We start from the raw sequence: 16,353 nt of genomic DNA, 5'->3' as shown, positions 1-16,353 counted from the left end.
ACGTTCCCGCTGAAGGTGATAGCAAAACCCTGTTGCTGCAGATAGATTTAGCATCTTGTCCTTTAACTGAGGTCCTCAGACTTAAGTTTTCTTTGCTCTGGTGCCATTAATGTCCCTAAGAGCTCAGCTTATGTGCAACTGCTGTTGTGGTTTGGCACTTGTGGAGCTTTTAAGGTTGTGAGATGTCTCAAGAAAACTGCTGAGCACCCCCTATTTTTGTGCAAGTCAATGTTTTCTTTCAACTTTAACATACTTTTCTGAATTAAGCAGTAAATATTTAGGCCAGTAAAGGCTCAGCTGGGACATGGTTCTATATTCTCTGGCTCATAAGAATGTGTATTACTTTTGTGTATGAAAGAGGCAGTTGTATTTCCTTCCCTCGCAGTCAGTGTGTCCACACACTGACAAAATCTGTGCTCCTACATAACCCCCTGCAGAATTAAGTCATCCTAATGCTTCTGAAAATACACACAGTATTTCTCAGAGCAATAAAAATATTAGCTGTTTGGTTCACAGCCACGAGTCTGAGGGAAGGAGAATAAAGACTGATGGTAGCCTTTCTGTGTGTAAGCAAACACTGCTTTTATTGTCCTAGGAATCTGCCATCAGTACTTTCTAGAGAAATAGAGTGCTGCCGGGTGCTTGCTTTAAAGCAGATTTACTTCTTGTAAGCCATAAAACAGTGCTAATAAAGATGGAATTGAGGTCGGTAATGGTCCTGAGCACAGTTAGTCTGTAGTCTGTGCTCAGCACTGCAAGCACTGATCCATGTGTCAGACAGGTGTATAGTTCTGGTAGAGCAGATGAGACTGCACAAAGCTAATGGAACAAGTGGTGGGATTTTTCTCTCTTGCACCAGGAAGTTTGCATAGAGCTTTTGCGTAACCGCTGGATTTTTACGGGAATAACTCTTGCTACATTGCTTTTTCTGGAAGAGTGAACTTTTTACTTGGGCATGATTCCAAAAACTCCCTCGACTTTAAACAGAGTGTATCCTAACTGGAAAGGAAGAACAAGTCACAGGATCAGAACAAAGCTACCTATTTTACACAGGTGGATTGGACTGCTTTGCTTTCTTCTTCCATTTTCATCTATAGGATGACTTAGTATGGATAACTTGGTTTCTGAGCTGCTTTTCTGTTGTTTTTTTTTCCAATGTCCTAGGTCCCAGTGGAACAGTTCAAACCATCGGATGTTGAAATACAGGCATGCTTCCGTCACGAAAACATTGCTGAATTATATGGGGCTATCTTGTGGGATGAGACTATCCATCTCTTTATGGAAGCTGGAGAGGGAGGATCTGTCATGGAAAAGCTGGAGAGCTGTGGTCCTATGAGAGAATTTGAAATCATTTGGGTGACAAAGCATATTCTGAAAGGACTTGACTTTCTCCACTCCAAGAGGATTATCCACCACGACATCAAACGTATGTGTGTGTGATTCCTTGGGGTGCTTTCTGGTCCAAGCTGGGCTGGAGCTGTGGTGAAGAGCCTGGGACAGAGCTGGGGCATGTAGCCTCGCATCTTTGGGAGGGAGGGGCAGATAATGCTCAATAAATGACAAAGTCAGGTTATGGAGATAATCGTTATTTACACTATTTATTCATTCACTTCAGTGGAAACGATGATTCAAAAGTCATCCTTTGTCTTTCTTGAGCAACACAATTTGAAATGAAAACAAATCAAATGAGCAAAATTATCAGTTTTTGTTAATCCTGAAGTTTCCCTCTTTCCACGTAAATTTGTCCTGACTTCTTCCATGCACACCTTCCCCTTGCATCTTCTAGGTTTTATGTTTCTGCATGGTTGTTCCTCAGCTTGAGACACTTTGGAACTAAATATATTATTTGTAGGGTATTTTTCTTTCAACAATTACTGCAAATTTTAGTATATATTTGCTTTTAAAAAGCTCTGGTTATTAACATGTATAAATAAGAAAAATATATTGATATTAAACCTAAATTAAGTAAATTAATATTACATTGCTTTAAAATGTAATTTTAATGCATTTCATTTAATATTAAATACTGTTTCTCCCAGCTCCCCCTGCAGACAGCTAAATACTGACTTTCTGCTAACAGTGCTTCTAGTGAGGCTCCATCTCTTCTGTGATTTAATTTTTGCAAAACTTGAGGCTTTAAAAAAAAAATATTCAAACTGAAGTGTTAAAATAAGTAGTTGACAGAAGATGATTATCAGGAATTACAAAACTTTTTATCTTGATTTTGCTTTTTTTTTTTTAGTTAATGTAGGTCAATGCTTTAGATGTAAGCCTTTGAGGTTCTGACAACTATAAAACTGCTCAAGTTTTCCCTTAGTTGTGCTTTCTCGCTTGTAGTAAGCCCTTTCCTCTGGGTTATTGCAATTGGCAGTAGCAATGGCATTAATTAAAAGGTTTAAAAACCAAACCAGCCAAAACCCAACCCACTACATCTAGATAGTGAATAGGAGGCCCAACCCGTTGTGACCATGGGGGATATGAGTGCATTTTGCTTTTTCCAGGCTCTTTTTCCATTGTTGGATGCAGGGAAGGAGCCAAGGTGAGGCTGCTGGGAGCTGATGGCTGCCAGGGTACAAACCACAGCCTCGCTCCTGCCTGCACGAGCTGCTCTGTTTGAGGGGGTGAGCTGAGTGGGATCGATAGAAAAGGCTGTTTTCCAAACATCCTCCTCGCTTCCTCGGCTGCTGCTGAGTCTGTGTCCTGCTGACGCAGGAGGAGATGGGGATTTCACTGAGAGAAGGACGGCCCTGAGCCAGGAAGGGGAGGAGGACTTTCTGTTGGCTCTCAGGAGCAGTTCAGTGCTGTCACTTAGATTTAACTGGAGTTTAACGACAAGATTATTTGGTGGAAGGAACTTAAGTCCAAAACCAGCCAGAGCTGATGCTGCGTGCGGTCCCAAACAGAGGCAGCAGAGCTGCTGCACTGTGATGGTGTGGCTCTTTGCACATCTTTTATGTGGTGTTTAAAATCCATTATCTTCAAAGGTGTCCCTAAAATTACACACTTACTTAGGTAGTTTTGTAGCACTGGTGAGGAGGCAGGTATGTGAAGGATTACATCACGAACCGGCACTGCTGAAGTCAAGCAAGCATCTTCCCACTGGATGGTCATGCTGGGCATGGTCAGGATGGCAAATGGCCCATGGTTTTCTCTGGGAGAAAATGTGTTTCTGTTGTATAACTTCATTTGTCTATGTCTTCTGAAACAGCAAACAAGAATTTCTCAAGGCTTACACAGAGCACTGCCTTCATAAATATTTGATCAGAAATGCAACTGCAAAGGAGGCCTCTGGGTACGGAGTTGTGCCTTAGGCAGAGTTTTATGAAGGAAAGTGGATTAATCTGCTAGATAACTGCTGCAATTCAGTGGGAATTTGAAACTTTCCAACTCTTAGAACATTTGCAGCCACAGTCTGTCACTCTCTCTGACCAGTACAGGAGACTGGTGTGGCTGCTGTGGAACTGCCTTGGTTACTCCCCACTTCAGCCTTCATTTAAATCGTTAGTGTAGAGAAACCTCTTGGAGACCAACAGTTATGTTGTTTGTAGACAGACCTGCACAGCACATTGTCCACCTCAGAGACCATTAAACATCTTCAGAGCCAGCCTCACTGTGCTGAAGGTCATGGCCAGTCTTCCACCTTCATTTCTTCTCAGCCATTTCCTCTCTCCCTTTTTTCCTGAAAGCTATGAAAGAGACCAAATGTTGGTTCTTCTTTTGCATAAACCCGTCCAGTTTTATTTTTAAAATATAATTTAAAATTGAACCCAATCACTAACATACCTGTTTTGGTTAGGAGAAGGATTGTGTCAGCTGTAGAGACTGGTTCTGCTAATCTCTCTTTTCAGGCTAGTATTCAAATGAAGCAGACAACTTGCAAAATAGATGCCAAATGCTGTAGAAATTTAAATGTTGTCATTTTTGTTTTTCTTTTAGCAAGCAACATTGTCTTTATGTCAACTAAGGCTGTTTTGGTGGATTTTGGCCTAAGTGTTCAAATGACTGAGGACATTTACTATCCCAAAGACCTTAGAGGAACAGAGGTAAGAAGCTGATGTATGATTCTCATGGTTGTGATGCGTATGCTCAAATTTGGATCTTGAGGGTAGAAACTTGAGCAAAAGAGTTATATGACAACATCAAAAAGTTATAAACAAACATCAGTATAATCTCAGTCGTATTTTTATTTTCAACTTGCTAAATGGAGAACGAGATGTTACCTTCTCTGCAGTCCCATTTGTTAGTTATTACTAAATCTCAACTGAAACCAAGGAACAGTACTCTGAGAAGAGTTGTTTGCAGTGGATCAGCTGCTGGTCAGAGACACTTCAGATGGGAATTTGTTCTTTGTTCTAGCAAAGATATCTTCTGAGATACCAACTATGGACTGGGGTGACCTCAGTAGTTTGACTTCTCCTTTGGAACCACAGAAATTACAGACTTCTGAGTTTCATCCCTTAGCCTTTCTAAGCTCAGTTCCCAGTGTACATATAACTATCTTGTCCTTTGGGGATTATGTATGGTACAGTTGATTAGGTGGTAAACTTGCTTAGGCATTACAGTGATGGAGGTGGGGGCCTTTTAAATGTTCTCAGTGACTTTGAACATGCACAGAGGTCCTCACCCACTTGAGCTGCACTCATGACAAGGTGTTTCCAGGGCTGGAGCTTTAGCAAACAACCAGGCAGCAACAATTAACTTGGATAGCTGCTGCAAATGTGGCTTTGCATGCTCTCTGTTTCCAGAGGAGGTTGTTTACAGGAAAAACTTCAGCTGCAGTGTTGGCTCTCACCATTTTGACAGTCTTCCACAGCATAGACGTGAGTTCAGAGGAGATACATTTATAATTGACAAAGAGCATGTCACTCCTTGGAAGGGTAGGATAAACCAAGATTTCACAAAATGTTGGGCTTGTTGGCTTATTTTTTGTTCAAGATATTTGGGAAAATACTTGAACATTCGTTTTCACTTTCTAGTCAGGGGAGTTAAGAGATTAAAATGTTCTGGCAGCAACATACTTTCTGCAATTTAGTGTACATGCTTTGTGGTTTTTTTATTTTGGTTTTGTTTGAAGTTATTTGTTTGTTTGTTTGTTTGTTTTAAGGGGGTTTTGTGTGCCATTAATGAAAGTAAGAAAAATTATGGGAACAAATTGGAAGCCCTGGTAGGGTGTTCCCCAAGGATGGAGACATGTGTAAACAGGAAGTTTTCAAGTTTGTGGAGAGGTCTGGTGACGATCTGCTCCTGGCCAACTTCATGCTGGCAAGAACAACTGTGAAAAAGACTTGGTTCTTTGTTTAGTAGGAAGAAAATTATTCTGCACTGTTGAGCACCTATAGTTATGTCCCCAGAAAGTGAATAATCCCCCCAGCCCTGAAACACAGTGGTTGTTGGTGTTTGCTGTCTCAGGGGAGAGGTAGCCAGTCCTTGGAACCAGCAATCCTGCTGTTCTGCCACAGCATCTCAGGCCAAAAGTGCTGTTGCAGAGCCCACTGGGAAAGGAGATGTTCACATACCGGACTTACAGACCATGAAAGCTAGTCTGTCGTTTTTTCTGCTCACAGTTTTCCACCTAAGAGTCTTGGTCTCCACCTGTGTTCAGCCTTGTGGGGTGCCTAATCCGGCTGCCCACAAAACCCTTTGTAGTCTTTGATAACACTGGCTTTCTTCATTTTTTTTTTCAAAGTAAGATCTTGACTCTCCGAAGTCCTCCAGAATTTTGTATGGTCTGTTATGCAGCCTTAAGAAGGAGTGCTGGTTTTGCGTGTCATTGTGCAACCCCTTGTTAGGGCTCTGTCTCGGCCATGCAGCATCGTGCTAGAGAAATGACTGGTTTCTCTTACGTCTGATATTGGCAGGGACTTGTGTCCACAGAGGGAGTGGTGGCTGGAGTTACCTTTCTCCTGTGTGTGCTTTCGTCTGGGGCTTTAGGTTTTTTATTCACTTCTATAGCACAAAAAATCTGAATGTAGTGAATCTTCTTTGTCTTTATAGAAATGAATAGTTGCAGTTCTGGACAGAATGGCTGAAAGATAGTTACATTTTATTTAGTTGGTGTAGCTTGAAAAACCTGGATTTTCTAAGCAGCATATGTACACACATGCAGCATGGTATACTGTGGTTGTGATGAAACTGCTCTGCAGGAAATATGTTTTCTACACGTTCACCCCATTTTCTGTCATGCTTCTGTTGCTTTGTTAAAATATGTAAACTTCAGTTGCAGCCATCTAGGGGGAGAAAAAAGTTGGCTACTAAAGGTTTATTGAATGTGCAAGGTGTCATTTTTTAATGCTGAACTAAAACTAGCACAGCACGATGGAGTGAAGGTTAGCTGGGTAGTGTCTCTGGTCTTACTGGCCAACAAGGGCCAGCCCAGCAGTAGGAAGGAGCAAGAATGGGCAGGTATCCAAGGCTTGGGCTGCCTGCTTTGTTGACAAAAGCCTTAGGCCAGTCTAAATCAGTCGGAAATAACAGCTTTTGTGCATATCATATTTTTGCTTTTTTGCCCCTGTGCAATCAAGTTGCATCTTGACCTTTTTCACATTTTGACTGTAATTGCACACAGGTTCTGGTTCCAGCATACTTTTTTCTTCAAGAAAGCAGGTGCTTTTTGTTTAGATAGATTTCACTCAAGTTGCACTGCATTTCCTAATGATTTTTTTTTTTTTTTCAAAATTAGATTTTCTTTGTTCCTCATGAGATTTAAAGGTGCCACGTGCAGACACAATTATCCTGAGCAACGGGCTTAGGGATAGCAAGGGATAGGAGTAAGCAGCAGCTGCAGACGCGTGCTAAATCTTTGCAGTGGCTTCCGATCCGAAGCTCTCTTTGCAGAGACGGTATGTGCTGTACTGGGAAATATTCCCTGGAATTTGCGTGAGCCCTACAGCCGTTTTCAATCTGTGGTAATAAGCAGTCAAACCAGCACTGATGAGTTAACTTCCTGCTCTTGTGTCAGTTAATGGCTTTTAATGTGATTCTTTGTGGCAGGATGACTTGAACTAATTAAAGTTCTGTTTGGCTCCTTTAGAGGGAAACTGGGTGAAGGAAAAGCAGAAACCAGAAGCAAATAGGCTGGCTTGCTAACCTAGTGTGTTGTGGGCTGTGCCCACGTTGTGTTGAAACCTCCTCGCTGGGTTGGTGGGGGTGGCAGAGCTCCACGGCAGCTCCTGCCAAGCGTGGGGCGTGTGTGCCTCATGCATCCTGCCCGGCTGGTTCTCCTCCAGCTGTGCCCCAAGCTGCCTGGAGCTGGCAGGAGCTTCCCACCACGTCCTTCTGCAGGGTCTTGACAAATCCAAACGTTTCAGTGAAATGTTTGGATGGAAACTGTACTTTGGTTTACCTGAGATTAGAATTTTTGGTTTAAAAAAAGGATGGAAGAGGGATGCTTGCTTTAATACCTGCCCACTGGGTAACCTCGTGGAAAGAGTATGCAGCAGGACTTGCGAGACTTGGCTTTTATAATTTAGGCATTGCCTTACCTGGCTTGTCCCTCACAATCGCATTTCTTTGGATAATGTCCCACCATGCAGGCTATTGGATAAAGCAGGCAGAAGAGTAAGGAAGATAGGAAGATGTGTATCTGTCAGTTCTACCCAGAAGAGTGATGTAGTATCCAATGTAATAGGGCTTTTATGAGTAAACTGCTGCCTCCAACTGGGTGGCTAGCAGTGGGGGTCATCATCTCTCTTTGACCTGATGCATGCTCATGTTTTTCCAGTAGAATAGAGCAGTCTCAGCAGTGCCCCACAAAACAAACTGGCAGTTCAGGCACCTTCTTTTGCTGTAGAGGGATGAGGTTCCTGCTCCCCAGCTGAACAAAGCAGAACTGTGTCTTGAACCTCACTCTTTCACAGCTCAGCTAAGTCCCACAGCCGTGAGCTTTAGCCTATCTGGGGAGTGAAAACCTGGAGTATGACTTTCTCCAGGTGCTGAAGCAGAAAAATCTTATTCCCTGGGTGGTGCTTGGTCTTTAGGCTGCAGATAGTAGTGGGATGCGTTTCTTCTGAGGGGCTTTCACGGGTCACAAAATGTCATGATTCATCTTTGCTTGTTGTTTTCCCTCATTGATTAATTTATTTATTTTTTTGGACTAATCTTCACAGATTTACATGAGCCCTGAAGTTATCCTCTGCAGAGGCCACACAACGAAAGCGGATATTTACAGCATGGGAGCCACTATTATTCATATGCAAACCGGCATCCCGCCCTGGGTGAACAGATACCCACGTTCTGCATATCCGTCCTACCTCTATATTGTAAGTGTCCTTAGCAAAGCCAGCTGTAGCTGTTGCAGTTGAAGAGTTTCATGTACTCTTATTGGGAAAGCTGCAGTCATATAAAAACTATCAGAAATATTTGTCAGAGAGATGATATCATTCTTTTTGCTTCAGGGGAGGGAGGGAGGGAAGAAGTGGGTTTTGATCGTTTAGGGGAAAACAGGCTGAGGTGGAGTCATCCCGGTGGTTTGTGTTACAATTTACAGGCCTTGGGTTTACTGCAAGGACAGGGTTACAACAGCGTGAAACTTGATTGAAACAAGCCCGTTTGTATTCTACATGTCCCTTTTGCTTAGATGCTGCAGATAAAAACTGGAACCTAGCAAATTTGATTCTCTGGTTCTTCCAGGGTGGTTCACAAATCGTGTGAATTTGCATTGCACCGGATTTTAGGCTTGCTTGGGGTTGCTTAGAGGTTTTAGATCTGATTTAAAAATAGATGGGTTTTGTGTAGTTACATGTTCTGTACTATTTGATCAGCCAGCTTAGGGAGGTGGTGAGTTGGAAGTGGGGAATTCCCAGACCACTCATATCTGTGACTTCCTGTTCCATTGTTTTTGGAGTAACCGTTTCAATGGTCTTTTTTTTTATGCCAACAGATACACAAGCAAGCTCCCCCCTTAGAGGACATTGCTGAAGACTGCAGCACTTCCATGAGAGACTTGCTAGAGGCAGCTCTAGAAAGGAATCCTAATCATAGGCTGTCTGCAGCAGACTTACTGAAACACGAAGCCTTACACCCACCCCCAGAAGAGCAGCCCCGGTGCCAGAGTCTGGATTCGGCATTGTTTGAAAGAAAAAGACTGCTTGCAAGGAAAGAGCTGCAGTTGCCAGAAAATATCACAGGTAATGATACCGGGCTGGCTTATCTTGCACTTTGTGTCAAAACGTGGTTTGAGTTAGTGTTTAGAAACAAATGAAACTTAAAAGCTTCTGGAGAGAGACCAGTAAAAAACCCAGTCAGATGAGGTCAGACCCAGACCTGTTATGTAAAACGCCCATTGACTTCAAGAGGGGAAGAATTTAGCCTGAATTCTACAGCTCCAGAAGGGCTGGCTCATGAAGAAGCCCTGGTAGTCATTCAGGGCACTTCTTGAAGTATAGTTTATTGTCCCAAAGTGCCTTAATTTGCCACAGTACTACAGAGATGTTTTACTGATACTAGTGACTTGTTAACAACAACTGAAAGTCCACCAACTGCCACCACCACCAAATCCAACACTTCTTGCCTTCTTAAAGAAAAAGATACACACAAAATCCCATAATTATAATGTTGCTGAGTGTCAGTAGTACAAGTCCTTTGTTTTAAAAACAAAAATGACGGTAAGGTATAGCATGGTTTCCCTTGTGCATTAATAAGTGCTTTATGAAGAATAATACATGAACTAGTTAGGAAATCCAGTGTGTCCTCAGATGATATCAAGGATCCGTAGTGCCAGCAACCTGCTAACAGGCATCAGAATGCTTTTCTTCTAAAATACGTTAGGAGGGTCCTGCCAAAAGGCATTTAAAAACTGACCTCAGACAAGTGATTTATTTGATTGTGATAAGTATTTGAAAAGATATCTGTGCAAAGTTTTGGGTGCTGTAGTGCATAACTGTTGCAACGAATCTGCTTAACATTTGAATCAGTCACAGCCTTGCATCCAGAATGGCACTGCTCCTTTTAAATTTTGTCTTGTGGGTGCATAGTCCTTTCACTGGCTCAGACTACCTAAAACAATTCTTTTGAAAATAAAAAAATATTTGACCATTTAAAATGGAACTTCAGTTTAGGTGCCTGAGATTCCAGGACGCTGATTATATAAGTATTCAGGGGAGTTCTGCAGTTGCAAACCAGGTCTGGTTTCTTCAGACCTTGATTTAAAAGAAGAAACAAAACCAAAAAAAACCCTGAGACTGATGGTCCCATACTCGTTCTGTACTGTCACATTCAGTGACATGAAGAGGATGTGATCTGTTTAGATGAAACTTCCCCTATAATGAAGGGGAATTCTCAGCTGGCAGAAAGTTTGCAGGTTTTGTCTTTTTTTTTTTTCTTGCATCAAACTCTCTTTTAGCACTATGGCTCAGAGGATGAGGAAGCTCTGCCTAGCTGTCCTGGCTGGTGGAGGGGTTTTTGAAATAGTTGAACATGCTTGACTTTATTTAGTAGCAAACTGCTTACCTTTCTTTGCCCTAGAGCTGCAGGTTGTTCCATTTTCTTTTATTTTATATGACGTTATGTTATGTTGTCCTTAGAAATTAAGCTTTTTAAACCGTAGATTAAAAAAAGCTAATATTAGGCCAGTTATTCCAGTAATGTCTACAACCATGAAACTGTGCTAATATAGTTGTTTGTGCAATAATAACGTGTTTTGTCTCTTTCCTTTTTAGATTCCTCCTTGTGTACCGGGAGCATGGAAGAGTCGGAGCTGCTGAAAAGGCAAAGATCCCTCTACATAGATCTTGGAGCTCTAGCTGGTTACTTCAATATTGTTAGGGGACCACCAGCCCTAGAATATGACTGACTCAGTAACATTTTTATGTTGGCAGGTCAGAAATGGACCTCTACCTCTTAAAACTTGATTTTAAGACTTGATTTTCAAATTTGTACATAAAAATATTGCCATTGCAGGGTGTTGAATGTGAATAGTGTTGAATTGCACAGATGATTAAGCTAAGCCCTTACAGGCTCTGATAAGCTGGTCCCAAGCAATGATACTTGTGCATCTGTTGGTTGACCAAGAAGATGGCCAAAAGAACAGTGCTGAGAGTGTCTTAATCCGGGATATATTCCTGTGCTAGACCTTGTGCTTCTATAAAACTTATTATATATGCTTGCAAATATTGTCATGAAAAAAAATTGAGCATGTGGGCTGTAAGGTTCAGTCTCTCTGAGCTGTCCTTAGAGAAAACCTTAAAAAAAAAAAAAAATGTCCTTGATTTAACCAGTCAAAGACTGGTTCAGTCTTGTTCTGACGTTGAGACTTGAGCAATCTCCGGTCATTCTTCATGGAAATCAGGGTCTCCCTTAAGCTGAGCTAATTTCTGTCAGCTGTCTCTGGAGCCAGAGCACCACTTGGTTACAGATGCATTTTAACTTTGCATCTTCCCTGGGCTGTTGGAGCTAAGCAAGGTGCTGTTCTCCTTCTCTGTGGGTGGAAGGAATCCTCCACTGGGTTTATTGGTTAGCTTTGGGAACAGCGTGGCAAGCTGAAAAAACACAACAGTGACTCCACCTGCTTCCTATGTTGCGCCTACTGCAACATAGGGTAGTTTTCAAGGGTAGATCAAAATGGTATTCCCTATTGGTAACAGTGGGCAGGCTCCAGGCTCTTGCTTTTTAATACTTTCAAGTTGTACACATGTATAATTGCTGTGAGTACTATGGTTTGGAAAGCGTGTCATTAGTGACAAGCTGTGTTTATGTTCCTATGGAAATGGAATTATATGGTTCTTGCTGTGCCTCATATATTTGAAACATGATGTTTTGGATGATAGTAAAACTATGTAAACTGCATAGTTCTGTACATCCCATGGGATGAGAACGTAAACTTTTATAAAACTCTTTTTTGATGCTTAGGATGACTCTTCATAAGCATTTGTGTTAAAATGGCATACTATGTATGTTGTACACCAAATCTTTTTGTGAAGCACAGTCTCTTTTTCATACGTCTATTATTTAATGCTGTTTCTATCTAACACATGATCGTGGTTTCTAGTTTGATATTGATGTGGTCAAATGAATAAATCCAGCTCAGTGCCTTGAGAGGTGGTCACTCTGTCCTTTCATCTTTGAAAACAGCATGGAGCTCTGACTGAATTTGGGGCAACCTCCCATACCATGGCCCAGGTACATTGCATGCATTGATCCACTTACTGGGGAGTTGGATGAAGGTTGTCATTGATGGATTTTGGACTCCAGCAACAGATTATGCGTGTTTCTGACAAAATCTCATTCTCGGACCACATCGGTCTTTCTGGACTGCCTAGATGTTGCACAGCAGTTGTGTATAACATGCAGAGCTTCAGTCCTGATGTTAGTTGATGCAAAAAATCCTTCTGGGAATAACCCACCTCCTCTAGTACTAGTTCAAAATCTCTAGGTGGCCAGCAGGGTTGAGAAGAGCTGTGCAGGGGAGCCTTCTTCATATTTATACTGGCTGTGGTGATCAGGGTATTTGAGCATCAGACTTTTAGTGTAGCTGATGTGAAAAAAAACATGACCTAACAGTTTGGAGGCTCACCTTTGCCTTGAGAGACCTGGATTCAATTTTCTGATCTTTTGCTGATGACTTTTGATATTTAATGAGATTCATAGAAATAGTAGGAAGCGGCTTTTCAGATAACTGAACGTGGGTTTAAAACCTCTTTCACAGTTTCTCTGCTATAAAATTAAGGTATTTATATCCACCAAACAGTGGCTAGATATTATGCAAATGCTTGTAAAGTGCCTAGATACTTCAACAATGAGATCCATGTTGGAGTTACAGACTATTAGGGGGCTTTTATCATTGCTTGAAAACTGTTACACTGATTTTTCTTCTTTTATTTTTCTCTTTAATGCCACCCAAGGAACTACGTTGCTGCTAGTGATGAATTTCACATAGCTTTCCATCCCAGGGTGGTGCATCCAGTTAAACGATTTAGCATGGAAATCTGCCTGTGGGGACAGGCTCATTATTTAATATCCATTCTTACTATAAGGCTGTTATGTAACTTCACACTATGCATGTGTTAAGTGACCAGGTTATCTGAAATAATTGGAGTTTATGTATTGCCAGACACAGGCGAAAAGGCTTGGCTGAGCAAACGAATAGTTTTTTTATAGGCACATTCACAGGTCTAAACTGCATGAGGCTTCACGATAAATATCACTTCAGAGGACTGGTACACAGTCAACAAGTAGCTATTCAGGTACACCAAACAGCAAGCATTGCTACCGGCTCTGGGAGCTTTGTAATTGTTTTGTAATCCAGGAGGATTTTTCAGATGAGCCTCAGGCTGCAGCTAAGCAGGGATTTCTCTCAGGAGCGATACATCATATCCCAAGCATATCACATCCTTCAAGCATATCCCACAGTGGTTGATCCCTGCACTGTGTAGGTTCACCTGTTTGTGTCACTGCCTGGGGAACAAGGTCAGGGAATTGAACTGGGCTAGAAAGAACCTAGCAGGGGAAAGATTGTTTCTGTAATATGGTTGCCTGAGCAGCAATAAAGGCTAGAGGTAAGGGGGAGGGAATGAAAAGGGAAAACCCGTTCCCAGGTGGGAAACCCCTGCCAGCACAAGTCCCAGGGGGATGCCTGGTCTGCACTGAGCTGTAGGATTTTGCAAATGGTTTGTCTCTGTTTGTGTTGATTTCTGGTGCGTAGTTTCATTTTCTCATTGGGGAATACTGAGACTCACTGCAAAGGAAAGTGCAAGTGTGTGGAGAAACCCACTGCTTGCAGTAACTGGTGAAATTAGGGGGCCAGACGTGCCTTTTCTGCTGGACTTAGCAGGTCTCTTGTCCTCAGATCAGCCTGAGATCCTAAGACTGAACCCATCTCTGTGTTCCTCTGCAGGACTTGCTGGTGTGAGCAGCCTATAGCAGGTTTGGAGATGGTTTGAAGATGTACTGAGCTCCCAGCTCTGTTTGTGAAGGAAGATCAGGTTTAGGTCATACCTTTGAAACATGGGAAGAGAAAGAATAGTCAAAGTCCCTGAAGGCTCCTTAACTCCTTCTGAATTCAGATCCTTGTTTTTCTAATCCTGCAAAAATGTCAACAGACAAAAAAGGCTAGGAGGTGCAGTTGGAAGAGGAAGAAATAAGGGTTTTCTTGCTTGGAGGTTAAATGAGCTTCCCTGCTAACACAAATGAAAATTTGAGAGAAGCTGCAGTAGAAGTACAGAGCAGTTTGCCAGGCTCTCTCCATGTGCAGTACTGGTGGGGATGAGGAGGGAGGCCCTTGACCAAGTGCCAAGTCCCTTTGTTGGGACCTTGGGGAAATCTGTGCTGCTTTTTTTGGCTGAACAGCAAAAGTGAAGAAAGAGGTGGAGAAGGGACACTGGAGGTGTGACCCTTGCAGGGAAGACCAGATGGGTTGGTTGGAAAGGGCAGGGAGGCAGGGAGCTGCACGGTGCTGTGCATAGCCAGAATTGGAGACTTTTGTACGGTCGGAAAGAGCTTCCCTTGGGGCTGTAATAGCTGCTTCCAAGGTAGGCTCAGATGCCGTGGGTGAGGATTTGCTTCCCACTCTTCGCTTTGCACCCTATGCCAAGAGAGGCAGGACTGCAAATTCCCAGTAAATGAGCAGCAAAGCACTATTTAGAGCCTAAGCATCCTTTTCCCTACAGGAAGGGCCCAGCAAGGTCCATTTCTAAAAGTGTTACCATCCAAAGCTTATCATTTGGACAAAGGGAAAACAAGCCCTTTATAAGGAGTGTGTGCACCACAAAACTCAGCAACGCCCAAAAAAAATCCTGCCAGACCTTGGGAGTGGCTCATTACAGTCCCATGGGCGCGCTCGTGCCGCTTCAGGCTGGCCACCAGAAATAGCCCTGCCGACTGATACTGGGGCACAGTGACTCACTGGGGAGGAGGCAAGCTGCCGCCACAGCCACGAGCCTTTGCTCACCTGTGTCCCACACAGCACCACGTGCCACCTGAGCAGTAAGGTGGCACGGCCGCAGAGTCAGTCTGAGCGGTGCCCAGGAGAAGGTGGGTTTGTCCAGAGAGGGGCTGTCAGAGGGAAGAGAGCAAGGGATGCTCCAAGAGTGAGGTGTGCAAGAGAAAAGGCTGTGCATAGCTGGTTCTTATTGAAGCTGCATGCAATAGCAGCATTACGCTCACCCATGAATCTGGTCTCAGGTGTGAACCTCATTGTGGTAGGAGCCTGTTTCAGAGGAAGGCTCCTACTATAGTGTCCATGCACAGAGAGACAATGCCTCATTTTCAGGCTATGACATGAAGCTTAGATTTGCTAATACGAAAAAGTCAAATAAATGGTGATGTTTGAAAATTTTAAAATCCATCCTAGTGCTGATTGCAAGTCACACACTGAAGCAGCCTGCAGCCAAAGAAAGGAGAGGGATCGAAATGAGAGACGGGCAGGGAGAGACTTGGTGAGATGTATGCCAAGCACAAGAGGAGGGGGCAGCAGGGGAGTGTCCATCAAACCTTCCTAGGCCAAGTGAGCCAGCAAGCAGCATGGGGGCTTGTCGAGGCTGCTGGCAGTGTGAAGGTTGCTTTCTTCTCTTGTAACTCTCACTTAAAGTAAGCCGAGATGATGGACATTAGGAAGAAATTCTTCACGCAAAGAGTGGTCAGAAACTGGAATAGACTGCCAAAGGAGGTGGTTGAGTCGCCATCCCTGGATGTGTTTAAGTGTCGCTTAGATGTGGTGTTGGGTGATATGGTTTAGGTGTGAACTTGCAGTGTAGGGTCAGTGGTTGGACTCGATGATCCCAAGGGTCTTTTCCAACCTGAATTGTTCTAGGATTCTGTGAATGTTTCTTCTTCCCCTGCCACCCCCCCCAAAAAAAGAAAATGTGGTTTGCCCAAAGAGGAAGTCAGTTCTCAGTGTAGGTCTTCTCAGGTTCTCTCTTCCCTGTCTGAAAGTGAGCAGGAGCTGCTGCATGTGATCTGTGCATGTAAGCTCATTGCAGAGCTGACCCTGAGCAGATCTCGTGCCTCTTATCTCTCCATCGCTGTGGATGCTGCTTCAGGAGCCTTTATCCACTGGTGGTGTAAAGATCACCTCCAACTACTGAGTTGTTCTTTATTTTTGTGCATAATAACAGTAGTTTCCAAGCCAAACCTTGTGTTCCCCTTCATCCATGCCCACTCCCTCCCATCCTGCAGTGTTCACTCTGCCTCTGTAACTCCATCTGGTCCCCACGAGTCACCGTTGGGGCGGCACATCCCGCAGGGCGCTCGGGCACAGGCGCAGAGGGATGCTGGCACCATGGCTCTGCCTCTGTGCTGGGTCACCAGCCTCTTGGAGGTGACTTGGCTGTCACTAGTGGCTCAGGTGGAACTGTTTGGGGGCCTCCAGCTCCTTCATATTCTGAGCTCCTGTCTCGGTGTCTGGAGAGGCTGGGTTTGGCT

The 16,353-nt window shown here is 43.4% G+C and overlaps 1 protein-coding gene across 1 annotated transcript in view; it reads left to right on the top strand.

Moving 5' to 3' along the window:
- The window catches only part of MAP3K8 (mitogen-activated protein kinase kinase kinase 8), a 15,527-nt gene extending 4,418 nt beyond the window's left edge, over window positions 1–11,109 (top strand). Inside the window, exons 4-8 of the mRNA XM_009871872.1 lie at window positions 1,165–1,426; window positions 3,937–4,043; window positions 8,106–8,258; window positions 8,879–9,125; window positions 10,656–11,109. Coding sequence (XP_009870174.1) covers window positions 1,165–1,426; window positions 3,937–4,043; window positions 8,106–8,258; window positions 8,879–9,125; window positions 10,656–10,789 — 903 coding nt within the window. The 3' untranslated portion in view covers window positions 10,790–11,109. The remainder of the gene's footprint in view (window positions 1–1,164; window positions 1,427–3,936; window positions 4,044–8,105; window positions 8,259–8,878; window positions 9,126–10,655) is intronic.
- Window positions 11,110–16,353: the final 5,244 nt, after the last annotated feature.

This window comes from Apaloderma vittatum, unplaced genomic scaffold (genome assembly GCF_000703405.1).
Source record: "Apaloderma vittatum isolate BGI_N311 unplaced genomic scaffold, ASM70340v1 scaffold26756, whole genome shotgun sequence".
Taxonomy (NCBI): domain Eukaryota; kingdom Metazoa; phylum Chordata; class Aves; order Trogoniformes; family Trogonidae; genus Apaloderma; species Apaloderma vittatum.
The sequence above is the reverse complement of the archived record's forward strand: the minus strand, read 5'-3'. Positions and strand labels throughout refer to the sequence as shown.